The 17,060-nt window shown below is 33.2% G+C and overlaps 1 protein-coding gene across 1 annotated transcript; it reads right to left on the bottom strand.

Annotated features, from left to right (window-relative positions):
* Positions 1 to 11,537: 11,537 nt before the first annotated feature.
* On the bottom strand, positions 11,538 to 16,666 carry HCF244 (NAD(P)-binding Rossmann-fold superfamily protein). Its single transcript, XM_039046919.2, has 8 exons — positions 16,428 to 16,666; positions 16,070 to 16,305; positions 15,816 to 15,914; positions 15,044 to 15,238; positions 14,516 to 14,608; positions 14,331 to 14,426; positions 12,826 to 12,966; positions 11,538 to 11,806 (listed from the first exon to the last, which is right to left on the bottom strand). The coding sequence occupies exons 1-8, from the start codon at positions 16,570 to 16,572 to the stop codon at positions 11,630 to 11,632; spliced, it is 1,182 nt and encodes a 393-aa protein (XP_038902847.1). The 5' UTR covers positions 16,573 to 16,666; the 3' UTR covers positions 11,538 to 11,629.
* Positions 16,667 to 17,060: the final 394 nt, after the last annotated feature.

The raw sequence follows: 17,060 nt of genomic DNA on the forward strand, positions 1-17,060 counted from the left end.
TGGATCTTGTTTAAATAATAACCTAAACGGTCTGTAGTAGATGGATAAGGCTGGGTATCTTATCCTAGTAACACTACAGATACGACCCGCTTTGTATATGTTACAAGTGTTGTAAAGTGCAATAAATGATCTGATCCTGATTCATGTAGAGACATGCCAGCGAGGGTGTCCTATACAAAGAGTTTGTATAAGACCGGACCACGAAATGGTTAGTCTCATCATATAACACCGTTAATAATAGAGACTTACATTTCACCACGATAACCATAGGTGACATGACCTGAATACTGAGTGAGCTGTGAACCCTTGCTCATGAAGGCGGTCCTTTGATTTGTAAGGGTGGAAGTAGCCATATTGCCAACTCAATATGCCTGCCATTTGAGAATTTGACTGATTGGGAGTTGGGAACACAACTACACAATATAAAATTCACTTCTTCCCTAATGTCGGGCTAAGTAGATAAATTGCTCTTTTAAGGGCTGATTCCATGTAATTATAGGGGCAAAATGGTTATATTGGCCCAACTATATTTACGAGCAATTTGTAAAGGGTCATCATACTATTGATTGATTATATCCAATGGATATAGAAATATATCTGTAGTACGAAGAGTGCAACTTTCGGTCTTTATCGGAGTGACCAATAGTTAATGAAAGTTGGGTAATTTAATTAAAGAGTTTAATTAATTATCCAAGCACCACTGGAGCTTCAATCTACTTCTACTGGTCCATAAGGTCCATTCCGTAGCTCAACATGGATTTAATTGAGAATTATTTTTTGGATTTATTTGAATTGTTCAAATTAATTTAGGGAATTAATTATATATGATAGAATTAATTAAATTAATTATATATGATAGAATTAATATAATGCATTTGATACATTATACTATAAAGTATTCTGAGAGGAATTTGAATATGATTCAAATATTAATTATATGTATGAGATTTATATAATTAAATTTAATGTAAATATAATTTATGTTAAAAACCATAAATAGTTTAAAGGAATTAAATATTTGGATATGATTCAAATATTAATTATATGAATGAGATTCATATATTGAATTTAGTATAAATATGATTTATATTAAATACCATGCATTGTTGAGAAATAATAAAACTCTATGCTATATTGTATTTGATATAACATATAATAATAATAATAATAATAAAAAAGTGGTTATTATATATATTATTTTAATTAAGTTAATTTTATATTTAATTTAATTAAAGGGCCTAATTTATCTCAACCAATACGTGCAGTGTGTCGGTGGTTGGTAAAGACGACTCGTCCCATCATCTTCTTCCTTTGTATGATAGAGAAATTCTCTTTGAAGAAAAAGTTCTTCTTCTTTTCCCCTCTCAATCTCCTTCCTTCCCTCTTCTAAAGAATTGAGCATTGCTTATACTTTCTACTCAGTTCTAATCCCTAGAGAATAGTTCTCAAGTGCTGGTGCCTAATTAGGAATTTTGGATTTGGAGATCAGTTCGTGATTTAGATCGAGGGAATTCTTGATGAAAGTGTTCTTCAAAGGGTATGTATTCTTCTTCCAATTTCCCTTAAAGGCATGCTGTAAATTTTATATGTAATGCATAATTCTGTTAATTCTGTAATTCTGTGAAAATAAAAAATTGGGATCGATTATCACTTTCGCTTTGAAAGCGTCAATGGTTTCCTTTCAATTGGTATCAGAGCCAGGTTTCAATCCCAATATTATTATATTCCAGAATTTAATTGCAGTTTTTTATGGATGCATTCCGTAAATTTTCATGGTTGATGAATGTTTTATGAATGGTTTGCAATTTGGATGGTTTTGGGATTAGGGCTTTTAGATTTACAGCTTTCCTTTTACAAATTTATTGTGTAAGGGCACTTTGTTTTCGGGCATAAATGTTATTGAGTCTGTAAATTTGGTATATTGAGTCATTCGTGTTGTTCCCGATGATGTTCGGGTGAAAACGGGGCTGAATTCAGATGAAATTTGAAGAAGATCGAATCTTTATAGTAGGAAACTATACAGAAGCGTCGTGACGTTGTGCCCTAGCATCGTGACGCTATGAAGTGGAGAACAAAGTTCTTCTTCTAGCATCACGACACTAGGGCATGATATCTTGACAATACAAGACAGAGAAGAAGCACGTTTCAGCACCAGTTTGTGTGCGATTCAGTTTGATTGTAGCTAGTTCGAGTCTGGTTTGTTTGGTTTGAGCGGTTCAAGGGTGGTTGGGTTGCTAGATGGTTTGGTTCGAGCTGTTTCAAGACCTGGTTCACTTGTTTAGAATCGGTTGAGCTTTTTATTAATGTAATAGGTAGTTTTTTTATTAATTAAATTAATATAAACGTTATATTAATTTAATTAGTAGTTTTAGGAGTCTAATCCCGATCCATAATTTCTATTTAAATTATGCATATGATGTCGGTTTAATTGTTTTGTATATGTCATAAAGTATGTCATATAGTAAAATCTCACCATAGCTTATGCATTATTCATGCATCATTCATATTATAAATATCATAATATATATTTACATGATTTAGTTTTATAGCATGCTCATGCATCATATAATATAAGTGTTATATTATATGCTTGCATGCATAAATAACGTAATCATGCATCATTTATATTATAATAGTTATAATATATAGTTTGGATGTATGGATGCAATGTATGTTATTTATATCATTACTTTAGTATATAAGTGTTATATATATAGTAATGAAATGAGAATTGCATGATGCATGACATAACTTTAGATAATTTTATAAAGTATGTCATTCAATGCAATGTATGTTTTTAATTTGTTTCATTTTTGTTTATAATCGTTATAACAAAATGAAATTAGGAATTAAAATCAATAATTCATAATTGCATGTAAACTTAGGTAAAATCATTTTTTTAAAATAGCTTTAAAATTTGATTCACATAGATCTAAGGTCACAAATTTCTAATAAGATTAAAAATTAGTTTAATCTTTTTAATTAGTTTAATAGGATTAATTGGTTCTAATAAAAGATTAAATTTGTAGCAAACGTATCTATAAGGGATCTTTTGTCTAAGGTTAGTTCTGTCTAGGCTGGGGTATTTAAGTTGACGGAAACGGGACACCCTTGCCTGAGAACTGACATGGAAAGATGAATTAGATAGATTTGCTACAAGTATGTAATTGTTGATTAAGGTTGTTAAAGTGTTTAACAAACATTAATCAAAATTATTTAACTATCCAAAGTAAGCGTTACTTTTGGGCAAACTTAAAAAATCACTTAGTAAAAATAATTAGCCGTGTTTTTCCTAAGTAAAATAAACCCTAGGTTATTAAAATAATCAGTGGGAGGAAAAATATGTATATGATATGTCAATTTTTTCACTCACGTTTCTCCCTTAATGTTCACACCATGAGACTCATGCTTGGCCTTGAGGCGCTCTGGGAGCGTCCCCCTTCGGATGGTATTTGCATGGGTCAATATCAAGGTGAATGGAAAGAGTATTTATAATAAGTAGGAGAGGGATGTGTGTCAACATATTCTACAATCTCCTTCATTGGTTTGCAATGTGAGATCTTCTCGCACGGCCTTGAGGCACCTTGGGAGCATCCCCCTTTAGATGGTTTGTGCAGTAGGTCAATATCAAGGCAAACTCCAGAAATGGATAGGATCACTTTAGTTTTTGCCCTAATCGATTTTCCCTTCAGTTGGCTCATTGGGGCCAAACTCTAGGGTCTAAAATGAAGAGTCACACTTATGAGAAATTGTTAAGCTAGTTAATGATTTATTTTTATAGGAATAAGAGTTATTCTAGTGTAATGATTGGTTGAGAGTGTCTCAATTCAGTGAAGGGACAACTGACTACCTTTTGGTGGCTTTTGTCCTAAATCACTGAAGCATCATTGCAAAATTAGATGTTAAATGAGGTTTGCTAGACTTGTTTGGATATTTTAGAGTTATGCTAAAATCTAATGTATATCAATTTATTTATTTTCAACAAAAATGTAAAACAGTACTTTTCCGTTAGTTGCATTTTCTAGTTTGACCGACTTTAATTATACGATGTGGAAAGAATCACTCAAAACCTAATTTGTGGTTAACGACCTAGACATTGTCATGACTGGGTATTATCCTCAAGTCCCAACCCCTGATGAAACATAAAATGTTCATGATGCATATGAGATGTGGACAAAGGCTAATTCCAAGGCTTGAGTTCACATTTTAGAAAGTATACTTGAGGCATTAACCAAAAGTTTTGAGAGCATGGTCACTGCACATGAGATCATGCAATCAATGCAAGGATTGTTTGAGCGAAAATTCTCACAATTCAAGCAAAATGGGGTTGATGACAATGGAACCAGAAATGTCAGCTCGATAGATAAATTTTTGTCCATATTGAATGTCAAGGGACAAATAGAGAAAGCAATAGTTGCTAACTCTAGTGAAGTTAATCAATGAGGATTGTCCTCTGAGATGAAATTTAGAGTTTATGAGATGGGTTATGGAGCTGATTCCACTAATCTCTAGAAAAGGAAGAACTCTGAAGAAAATAAATCTGATTTATTTGTCTTAGAGACGTGCTTAGTAGATAATGATGATTATGCATGGATAGTTGATTTAGGAGCTACCAACCACGTATGTTCTTCCCACCAAGGATTTAATTCTTGGAAACAATTAGTAGCTGGAGAGATGACTCTAAGAAGCAGTACTGGTGAGGCCGTTTCAGCTGTTACTGTAAGCAGACTTAAGTTATTTTTAGACAAGAAACGATATACGTTATTAGATGACATATATGTAGTTCCTCATATCAAGAGAAACTTAATTTCAGTTTCTTGCCTAATTGAACAAAAGTATTCCTTATCCTTCTATGAGAATAAAATGTTTATTTTCAAGAATAAAATGGAACTAGGCTTTGGTTCAATGGAAATAACATATACATACTAAGACCGTTAGTTACAAAAGTTGTGCTAAATGCTGAAATGTTCAAAATGACAACAACTATAAAAAGATCGAGGGTTTCTCCTAAAGAAAATGCTCATTATTGGTATCTAAGGTTAGGTCACATCAATCACAATAGGATTGAGAGATTGGTAAAAAGTAGACTTCTAAATGGTTTAGAAGAAAACTCTTTACCTGTATGTGAGTCATTCCTTGAAAGCAAAATGAAAAAACGACCTTTTATTGGAAAAGGTTATAGAGCCAAAGAAACCTTGGAGCTTATACATCTAGACCTATATGGCCCGATGAATGTAAGAGCATGAGGAGGGTATGAATATTTCATCTCTTTCATAGATGATTATTCTAGATTTGGATATCTATACCTAATGCAATATAAGTCTAAAGCTCTTCAAAAGTTCAAGGAGTACAAGACTGAAGTTGAAAACTTGTTAGGTAAAAAGATAAAAACACTACGATTTGATCGTGGTGGAGAATAAAGATTCCAAAACTATATGATAAAACATGGAATTATGTTCCAATTCTCAATCCCTGATACACCTCAACAGAATGGTGTATTGGAAAGAAGAAACAGAACCCTGTTGGACATGGTTAGGTTGATGATGAGTTATGCTCAACTTTCTGACTCGTTTTTGGGATATGCAGTAGAGACTATAGTTTATATTTTGAACAATGTTCCCTCAAGAGTGTTTCTGAAACATCTTTTGAGTTATGAACAGGTCATAAAGGTAGTTTACGCCACTTAAGAATTTGAGGTTATTCAACCCATGTGCTAATGGCAAACCCTAAAAAGTTGAAACCTCATTCAAAAGTATGCCTATTTGTAGTTTACCCCAAGAAAATGGGAGGCGGGTACTTCTTTGATCCAAGTGAGAATAAAGTGTTTCTGTTGACAAATGCTACCTTCTTGGAAGAAGACTATATGAGGGATTATAAGCCACGAAGTAAAATTGTTTTAAGTGAAATTTCTAATGAATCTACTGAGACTTTAACAAGGGTTGTTGAAGAGGCTGATACATCAACAAGAGTTGTTGATGTCGATTCATCTAGTCATCCATCTCAAGAGTTGAGATTGCCTCAACGTAGTGGAAGGGTTATGAACTCACCTGTACGCTATATGGGTTTAATAGAAGCCTAAGACATCATAGCTAATGATGGGGTTGAGGATCCATTGTTTTATAAACAAGCAATAGAAGATGTTGACAATGATGAACAGATTAAAGCCATGAATCAAGAAATGGAGTCCATATACTTCAATTTTGTCTGAGAGCTTGTAGATCAACCTGATGAGGTAAAATCTATAGGTTGTAAATGGATCTACAAGAGAAAAAGAGGTGTAGATGGAAAGGTATAGACCTTTAAAGCTAGACTTATGGCAAAGGGTTATACCCAGGTTGAGGGAGTAGACTATGCAAAAACTTTCTCACATGTTGTCATGTTAAAGTCTATCAGAATTCTCTTGTCTATAGCCATATATTATGACTATGAAATATGACAAATAGACGTCAAGACTGCCTTTTTGAATGGTAATCTTGAAGAGACCATCTACATGAATCAACCAGAATGATTCATTGAACAAGATCAAGAGCAAAATATTTATAAACTTAATCGGTCCATTTATGGACTGAAACAAACATCTCAATCTTGGAATATAAGATTTGATGTTGAGATCAAATCCTATGGCTTTGATCAAAATGTTGATGAACCTTGTGTTTACAAGAAAATCATCAACAACTCTAGTTTTCCTTGTGCTGTATGTGGATGATGTCCTACTCATTAGGAATGACATAGGTTTTCTGATTGATGTAAGAAAATGGCTGGCCACCCAATTTCAAATGAAAGATTTGGGAGAGGTGCAATTTGTTCTAAGGATCCAGATTATTAGGGATCGTAAGAACAAAATGTTGGCCTTGTCTCAGACATCGTATATTGACAAGATACTTGTCAGATATTCGATGCACAATTCCAAGAAAGGTTTATTACCTTTCAGACATGAAATTGTATTGTCTAAGGAACATTGTCCTAAGACTCCTCAAGAAGTTGAGGAAATGAGACGAATTCCCTATGCATTGGCTATTGGTAGCCTTATGTATGCAATGTTATGTACTAGACCTGACATTTGCTATACAGTAGGGATTGTTAGTCGATATCAATCCAATTTAGGATTAGATCACTAGACAGCAGTCAAAACAATCCTCAAGTATCTTTGGAGAACGAGGAACTATATGCTTGTGTATGGAGATACGGATTTGATCCTTACAGGATACACGGACTCTGATTTTCAGACCGATCGAGATTCTCGAAAATCTACACCAGGGTTAGAGCGAAACATCAAGCAAGGATGCATTATAGACTCCACTATGGAAGTAAAATATGTAGCTGCTAAAGAGGCCGTTTGGCTTAAGAAGTTCTTTACTGATTTGGAAGTTGTTTCAAATATGTCTTTACCCATCACACTTTATTGTAATAATGGTGGTGCTGTGACATATTCGATGACTTAAACACTTACTATTATAACTCAAACTAAAATAATCTATGTCCCAAACACAAACTATTATAACCCAACTATAATAATCTAAGACTATAATAACCAACTTATTGCTCCAAATGCCCATTAAATTTTCTCTGTATCAAAATTACCCAGTGCCCTCAGGGTGATCGACTTCCACCACAAACGTATTACACCTTTTGACTTATTACAGTCAATCAGTTTGATATATCATCTCATGGCTTCTAAACAAAATAATAGCTATTGGCTATTGGTTTTGCTATATTTTTGGTGGAAATGTTGCTGCCTAGAGACTGATTATATTGCCGTTCAGTTCTATATTTCCTCGACAAATTCCTCTGTAATGGCTTATCTGTAGGATGCTTCAACATGGCACGGCCAGCAGAAAAGTTTTCTTGTCTTCTACTGCTAAATAAAGCTTAAAACCTGATCTCAAAGTGGTCCCATACCCATTAGTTCTCATCTCTTTCTCACCCTTTTTCTCATTATGTAAGATAGCTTTTCAATATCTAAGATCCTTAACGAGTTCACCTTTCCATCACTTTCATTATGACTTGAGATTACTTGTCCAAGTAAACATAAAAACTCCAATGCTTAAAAGACTACTCTTCAGCTTTATCAATAGCCCCAGTCTATTCAAAACAAATCTTGACATGTTAATGAACTATCTCTATAAATTGGATCCCAGCAGATACTATTCCTTCCAAAAAGTAAATAGTGCCACGTGATAATAAATTAGTTGGAAGACATACCTTCAATTCTTGCTGCATTTAAGCAACAACCTCATTAGCATTGCTGACACCTTTGTGTGCAGGTCGTTCCAGGCACCCTGAATTAGCAACAAGTTTACCATTGTAAAATAATGAGTAGACTTGATGACAACCGGCCTACTGGATTGCGTAAAGTACCTCTTCCTGTCATTACCATTTGCCTTCCAAATCTTTTTTTGAAGTACTTTGAGGAATCAGACAAGCTGTTTCTCCCTAAACAGATCAATAATAATGAGATACTTGTCCTTCCACAAAGTCTTCCATTTTCATTCCTTCACTTCTTTCTTTTAGTTTTGAAAAGGAAAATAATTTATTTGCCTACTCTCCTTGTGGGCAAGATTGGATTAGTATTGTAGTTTTTAAAACTAGTTAACCAAATATTGTAATTCCAAAACTATTTTGAGAAATATGGTAGTATTTTTGTTTGTTTTGTACATTTTTTTTGTATGTCCAGACTTCAACACTCGACAAAGGTTGCGATATATATATATATATATATATATATATATATATATTTAAAATGCACGTCAAGGGTTGAAGTCTCGACCACCATTTTTTTAAATCATCTTTCCTACATTTTATTCTTTTACCCTGTTTAAGGTACTCTGTGTAATTATATTTCTTAGTTAAGGATGTTTTTGTATTTCTTAATAATAAATGAAAGCAACATCCTTAACTCTTAACTCTAGGAGACATCATAGAAAAGAAAAGAACAATTTTCATTCATTTTTTCTTCCATAACTTGAAAATAATAAAAAATATAAATTAAAATTTTTATATTAATACAACAATTTAATGTATCTCATTCATTTAAAAATAATAATGAAAAAACCAATGTGTCCCACAAAACGGACGTTGTCGATTTCGAGTTGGTTGTCGTTGTTGACTTTGAACTTAAGGTTGTTCTGGTTCTTTTTTATGTTGCTCTAGTACCTCTGCTGGCGCTTCATAATATAAATATTCATTATGTTCTCAACGGGTACACTCATGTCCATGCACGTATGAAGGCGATGGACCGACCTCTGAATCATAATATCCTAAACCAAATGTTGACATCATTATCATCGAACTAACATAACCAGCTTGGCTCCGCATCTGCGTCGTAGGAGGCAATTCTTCCACATTGTGGGCGACTTCATCAAACTCGTCTTCTTCTACTCGAGTAGATCCCTTAAGTTTAGGAACTGGTAGAGGAGCAATAGGTATATCGTACATATAATGTATCTCTTCCATATAGCTCTTGTTGTTACTACATATAACAAGAACCTGGTTTGGATAATTTGCAACATCATGGAGGTTGTTCGTTCTCCACGAATTATAAAACGATTAAACAATATCTAAAATAAATTTAAATTAAAAATAATTATACAATATTTATTTATGTACCAAATGACTCACACTGCTCCCAGATGAGTAACATAACGCCTTATAATATTATTGTACCAATTGATGTAATTTTGAGTGGCATCCCTACCAAATTGCCCAATCGAAACCCCAATTGCAATAAACCTGATATGATAGTGTATCGCACTACTAAATGTGCAATTTTTTCAGACCAATCTCCTGAGATCTAATGCCTAAAATCTAATGTCTTACAAAAACATAAACCCTAAAAACCCTAACACTAATATTATTTACAATGCAAAAGAAAGCATTAAAGTGATAAATCTAACATAATATAAATAAAAACATTAAACTATAAAGAAAAAACTATTAACATCAATATATAAATATTATTGAATTCATACTATTAAAAAACTATTATTGAATTCATACTATTAAAAAACTATTATTGAATTGAGACTAACGTGGTAGACTAACATTAACATGATAGATCTAAAATATTATTGATTTCAGACTAATATCAATATATAACTAATATTAAAAAACTATTAACATCAATATATAAAGAATTAAAGTGATATATCTAGCATAAAATATATATTAAAAAGTATCAAAAACAAAAACTACTACTAAATAAAAGCTAAACTTACCAATTCAATAGTGGTTATACTTTTTTCTTCAAAGTGACAACGATTCTTTTTTTTTTCTTTTTTTTTTTTTTGTTATTTGTTATCCGACAACAAAAATTACAAAATAATAATAATAATAATAATAATAATAATAATAATAATAATAATAATAATAAAATCTATAACTTATTAATTAGAAAATAGGAATTTAGTTGAGTGAATGTATTACCTCTTTTTGAATCTCTGTTTCCCGAACAACAATAAAAACTATATAAAAAAAAGAAATAATAATATGAGAATAGGAACAAAATTTATAGTTATTTAAAAAATATATATATATAAATCTAGTAGAGTGAATGAATAAACCTATATAATTTGTGATCGGAGAAGGATGGAGTGTGGGAAGAAAGGATTCACACGAAAGAGAGAAGAGAGTAAGAGGCAGAGAGTAAGAGTGTTATTTGTGAGAGTAAGAGAAGAGTAAGAGTGTGTTATTTTGTGATAGGAGATTTGTGATCTGAGACGGGTGAAAAGTGGAGTTTAAAAGACCACAGGTCGAGTTTAAACTCGACCTGCAGATTAAAAGCAATAAGTAGGCAGATGGAGTGGCAAAGGCTTTAAAGTTGAGGTCTGCAGATGCAAGGTGATGATTCGACATGCAAATTCTCGAGATAGTAGACACTTGCGAGCGATAGGATTCGACTAGCACAACAGGATGTCAAGGATTGAAGATTCGACCTATGTAAGTCAAGTTTTGAACCCTCAACTTGCTTTCTAATTTTTTTAGGTCGAGATTTCAACCCTCAACTTACCCTAGATCAAGATTTCAACCATCGATTTAATTTTTTTTATTTTTTTTATAACCCACAAACTTCTTAAAAGGCCACCACACTACCACAAATCTCTAAATATTTTTAGAAGTACCATATTTCACTAATTATTTTTTCCAATGGCAATATTTAAATAAAACATCCCTCCTTCCATTTGGTATAATTATTAAAGGAACCTGGACTCCTCCCACATCCAAAACTTGTCTCGGTCAATATCAGTTCAATGATCCCTCAAAATCTTTTTCAGGAAACTCTAGCATTATAACTGTCGTATAGTGTACAAGATAACGATGTTCATAAATTTATGAACAAAAGTTCAAGTTGTACAACATATTATTTTCCTCTCACATTTATGGTGTGAGAGGTTTACTTCTAATCTCAGCATACACAACATTTATAAATAAATACTAAAGCATGATCGATGAGCAAACGACCAACTAAATTTACACTACGACAATCGAACAGGATAATATAGAACAGAGGTGGACATGGGGTAAGGGGAAGAGAGAAGGAATAAATGAATGGCATACCTCGCACAAGAAGTTACGATGTATCGAGAGTTAAAATACATACAAAGCTTCATTTACATTACAAATCGAACTGACTTCATATAAAAATGTCAGATTGCTTTGATTGTGCTTTGAGATCCTTCAATTTCTTCAAAATGTTTGTGAAGTAATCCTGCAGGTATTTCTCTAAAGTTATTATATCTTTTGCATCTACGCCAAGGAGATTGTATGTCTCTGTCATTGGAACAGAGAAGACAGTATCGCTGGTAAGAACCTATAAAAGACCCAACAAAAGATGTTAACCTCTTTAAATGAACATGTATAAGAGAGGTTTTATCCTTCCTTTTCCCTTTTTATTAATAGTATTCGCTTACAAGTATACTATTTTGCAGCTGAATAGAAAAAGGCTTATGTTTACCAAGCAGTTCCATAGATTAATCATGTTATGGTATATTGTCAGAAAAAGAAAAAAAAAATCATGTTGTGGTATTTCATAAATTTCTGTTCCATCCTAATCAGTTAAACCATTTAGGCACCAGCAGATTCAGATTTTTCTTTTCTTCCATTTCATTAACACTTCCTACAAGCTAAGGGAAGGAACTTAAGGCACCCCAGTTAAAGAAAGAAGACTAACCACATTACTATTCAGAAACAATACACCAAACAGGTCCAATAAGGGAATGAGGTCCCAACACATGGTATTCCAATCATATCCCTAAAGAAACTGTGTGCTAGGGCTAATTTTTCATATTAAATTACAAGTTTAGTCCCTCGATATTTAGGTTGGTATCTAATATGTTTCTAAACTTTAAAATATCTAATAGGTTTCTAACTTTCAAACTTGTGTCTCATAGGTCCCTGGACTTCAAAATTGTCTAATAGATCTTCGAAATTCCAATTTATTTAAATTTTTGTATTGACTCTAAATTTTCAATTTTGTATGCAATAAATTTGTGAATTTAAAAAAAAATGTCAAATAGGCCAAGGACATAATAGATGTCCAATGACTTATTAGATGCTATATTAGAAATTTCAAGATTCATTAAACACTCATGGACCTATTAGACAAAATTGAAACAAAGACTATAAACCTTTTAAAGTTCAATGACCTATTAGATAAAAACTTGTAATTTAACCTAATTTTTATAATAAGATTATATCCATGAGAAGGGGAACCTTTTTATTTCCGGCTGTAGCTTATCAAAAATCAATGACATGGTTGCGTTTTAGAGGAAGGGGGGAAAAGATCAGCCTTCAATAGATGCACTTTAGAATACAAACAAGGCTTATTACCTCAGAAAATGCTAATCTATCAGCAACATCATTTGTCCACTCAAAAAACCTTGTCAGTTGACGAGTGAATCTCAACACTGAAACTGGGACTGTAGTAACATTTGCATCTTGTCCAGCAAGCCTCTCACATAATGTTATCACCTGGAAACAAAATGAAACTTCAGAAAACACACAGCATTTTGTTCCGTGGGCCGACATTTCACAACATCTCGCTCATGAATGCAATGTTAACAGGGCAATAAATGTTCAACAAAAATGACGGCGTATAGTACATCGAGATATTGGAAATTCTAGGTCATATTCGCCTAAAAAACCTCAAAATATTGGAAAGAAATTGTTTTGATAGCAACAAGTTCTAACCTAAGAAGCACAGATACAGATACGGATACGATACGATACGGCGAAACGTCAATTTCTAAAAAACTAAGATACGGATACGTTGAAGATACGTTATATATATAGTGTCTAATTAATTACTATAATACTTATTTGAAGTTAGATTAAAATAGATTCAAGAAAAGAGTGAAAACTTGAAAAAAAATCTAATAACGTCGAGCGATTGTTGAGCAACTAGAGTAGACGGTAGGAAAGAAGTAGAAGATGAAGATTGAAGAATGAAGTTGAGGATTAAGGGGGTGTGAATCATGATTTAAATAGTAAGAGAGAAGGGAAGAATGAAGATTTAATTACGTTTAAGGTCTTTTTTTAATATTTTATGTTTTGTCATTTTAAATTTATTTTGTTTTGGATTACTCAATTTAAGTGGACTTTTATGTTTGGAAGTGATTTTAAAATGGTTAAAATCACTTTTGTCATTTTCAAAATCAGTAAAATATGTTTAATTCTTCAAAACTAATTTTGATGATATGAAAATTGCATTTAAAAGTGTAAAATTGAAAACCAAATTAATTTTGCATAATTAAAAATGTGTTTCTGAGTGATTTTAAAAATGAAAAAAAGTGATTTTTGATGATTTTAAAATCACTTCTAAACATGCACTAAAATAAAATAGGTGGTGGGTTGGGCTTTTTAAATGGTTGGGCTTAAATTTGGGAAAAAAAAATTGATCCACGTATCCCCTTCACGGATGTGGAATGCGTATCTGAAAATTAAAAATAAAAATAAAAAAATCGGTACTTCAAATCACGTATCAGACATGTATCTACCACGTATCTAGACGTATCCGTATCGTATCTGTATTTAATACCGATTCTCTGCACAATTAGAAGTATCTGTACTTCCTAGGTTCTAACTAAAATATCTATACTCAGCCATTCCTACAAGATACAGACTAAGTTTTTGTTTGATTTCACCATTGGTGTGCGGAAAAAAAAGGGAAGTAAAAGGGGCTCATATAGGTCCAGATGACATAGCTCAACAAATAAGTGCCTTTTCATTTCAATTTTGAGCAATATGATAGATGAAATTAAATTCCTATTTTGAGTAGGAAATATGGAGCTTAAATAAATAGTCTATCTAAAAGAAACCAAGATATGACTGCTTACCTCTTGAGTTGTCCATGCACGAGGGCCAGCAAATGTAAGAAGTTTCCCATTAATACTCTCATTACGCAGTGCAATAAATGTCAACCTGGCTATATCCTAATTAATAAATTACACATTAGATATTAAAACTTTTAATTTATAATGACTACATTGGAAAGAATCGAAAGCAACATGGTTAAGCAAACCTGCGTGTCCATGTAGGCAATTCTTGTCGGAGCGTCTGTTCCCCAAACAGATTTCTCTTCTAAAATAGGTACTGCATACTGCCCTATGAGACCCTGAACAAACAAGAATTTTTGCTCAGTATTGGCACTCAATTAAATGGAGAAAACCGATAACTAAAATTAAAACACCAATTAAATGGATAGATATCCAAGGAAGATAAAAGACCGATTGATAATCAGTATACCTTCATTCAAGGCTACTACTTACCCATCTGTACATGCAAATGAAAAAGTTTAACTGTTTTGAAGAAACAGATACCTTAAAAGGTATTATACTTCCAGAATAATTAATCTTGATTTATTTGTAGACTTCTTTTTATTTTATTTTATTTTTGTAAGTTTTCATAAATAGAGACTATAGGAATGATTCTGTTATGAAAAAGGGTCCTCCAAGAGGGTGGGAAAAATCTAACAGAAAAATTCAAAACTAATTGCAACAAATAAAATATCAAGGAGAAATCATGAAGCATCAATTAAGGTGATAATTACTTGCATGAAACCACATAGCCGAATGATGATGTGATTCAAGCCTGCGTCCTTGAGAAACTTCTCAGTGCAGTACTTGATCTCCATAAGTGGAACTTCAGGATGCTTGTCACAGTTATGGATGGAGAAGAAAATATACTTCTGGATTCCCATAGCCTTGGCACATTGTATCAGAGCAACTTTTCCTTCCCAATCTACCTAAATAAAAGGTAAGTCAGGTAAGACATAGATCACCATAACGCTCTAAAGAAGACTCTTGTTAAACTTCAAATCTCAGAGTGAAACAGTAAGTGTTTGGTTAATCATTTGACAGATGAGATGATGCACAGCAATATTATGATTTCATGCAAAGTCACAACGGGGGATCATTATAGATGGTCCTTATAGGAGGCAGCTCTAAAGAGCATCTCAGTTCAAGCCAGTGATGCCTACCAATTTCGTATAAAAAGTACTGCAATAATAATTGTAAGGCAATCAAGAGCTAGGAGAAAAGAATCTGAACTAATGGACCAAAACAATACGAAAAGAGGAAAAACATGGAAGTCGAATACAATGAGATAATAGAATTATAAGTAAATAAAACTATAAAATTTAAACAGCAAAAGAATTGACCACTCAAATTTGTTTTGGTGGCTTCCAAAGCCTCGTCTATACAATACGTTGTAACAGAATATAGATATCAAAAATAGGAAAATGCAACAGCGTTCGCAGATTCAGAAAATGGCAAGCTAGAACAAAACGTAATAAATATTCAAAAGCTCAATATGAAAATCACCGTCTTAATGGGCTCTTCCGGGCGTCCTGTAGCACAATCTATGATGGTGTGAATCCCGACCAATGTTGCGGGAATTGTTTCTGGTTTGCTTAAATCTGCCTGCCATACGTACAAAAATGTTCCAGCCTCAGTAGTCAGTACTAATCACCGAAGCATTAACACGCAATTGAAAATGTATCCAGTGGATCATAAAAAATGCAAGAATTTCAATGAAAAGGAAAAATATAAACATAAATACGAAGAAAGAGACACACATTGACGACTATCGCGCCCCAGTCGCGAAGAAAATCAGCAGGAGCCGGTCGAGGCCTAACAAGACACCGAACCTCGTAGCCTTCGTCCAACGCGCGCCTCACGATCTGCCTACCAAGGGTTCCAGTGGCACCAACCACCAGAATGCTAGTCGGCCTAACCGGTGTCCCCGGCGCCAGATTCACAGGTCCAGTCTGCTGAGCCGTACATCTAACTACCGGTAGCAAACAAGATCTCCCTAACGCAATACCATCACAAAAACACACAGAAAAACAATCGGAATCAGAAATCCTCTCCAGTGATGGTACGAAGCTATGAAATAGATGTTGAGCACTGGAGAAGAAGAAGGTGAGCACTTACCGGAGGAAGATGAAGCACAGGGAGAAGCGAAGGAAGGAAACGAAGAGAAGAGAGCGTCGGAGGCCGCAAAGGCGCGGCGGGAGGAGAAGGCGTCGCGGTGGAGCTTGCCAGGTGTCGCGAGTTGTGTGGGCAGCCTGAGCGCCATGGTTGAATCTTTTCGGATTGTGTGTAGTGTCTGTCAAGGTAGAAGAATGGATGAAGAAAAGAAGAATAAAGGATCTGAAACTTGCCACGTCGATCTCACAATTGGATTATGATACATTCCACGTGTACTATCTTACTCCTCTGCTCCCTTTCGAGTTTTTTTCCCCTTCTTTTCTGTCTTTTTTTTTTTTTATTTTTTAATTACACTAATTTATTAAATATTCTTTTATTATAAATATTATAATATAGGTGTAATATTTTTCAAAATAGTAATAACAATAATATAAATGTAATATAGATATCCATGCTAAGTATCTAAATATGTCACATCCTTGTTACCAAAATTTCTATAAATAGTGGTCATTTGTGGATTTTACAAAGAGACACACATGGATGAGAAATTAAAGAAATGTGGAGAGAAATTCAAAAAGAAATTTCATAATTTTCATAATTTCTAATTTCTTGTTATTTTGTTATTTATTTATTTAT

Source organism: Benincasa hispida, chromosome 10, assembly GCF_027475165.1.
Source record: "Benincasa hispida cultivar pf3 chromosome 10, pf3_genome.v1.1, whole genome shotgun sequence".
Taxonomy (NCBI): Eukaryota; Viridiplantae; Streptophyta; class Magnoliopsida; order Cucurbitales; family Cucurbitaceae; genus Benincasa; species Benincasa hispida.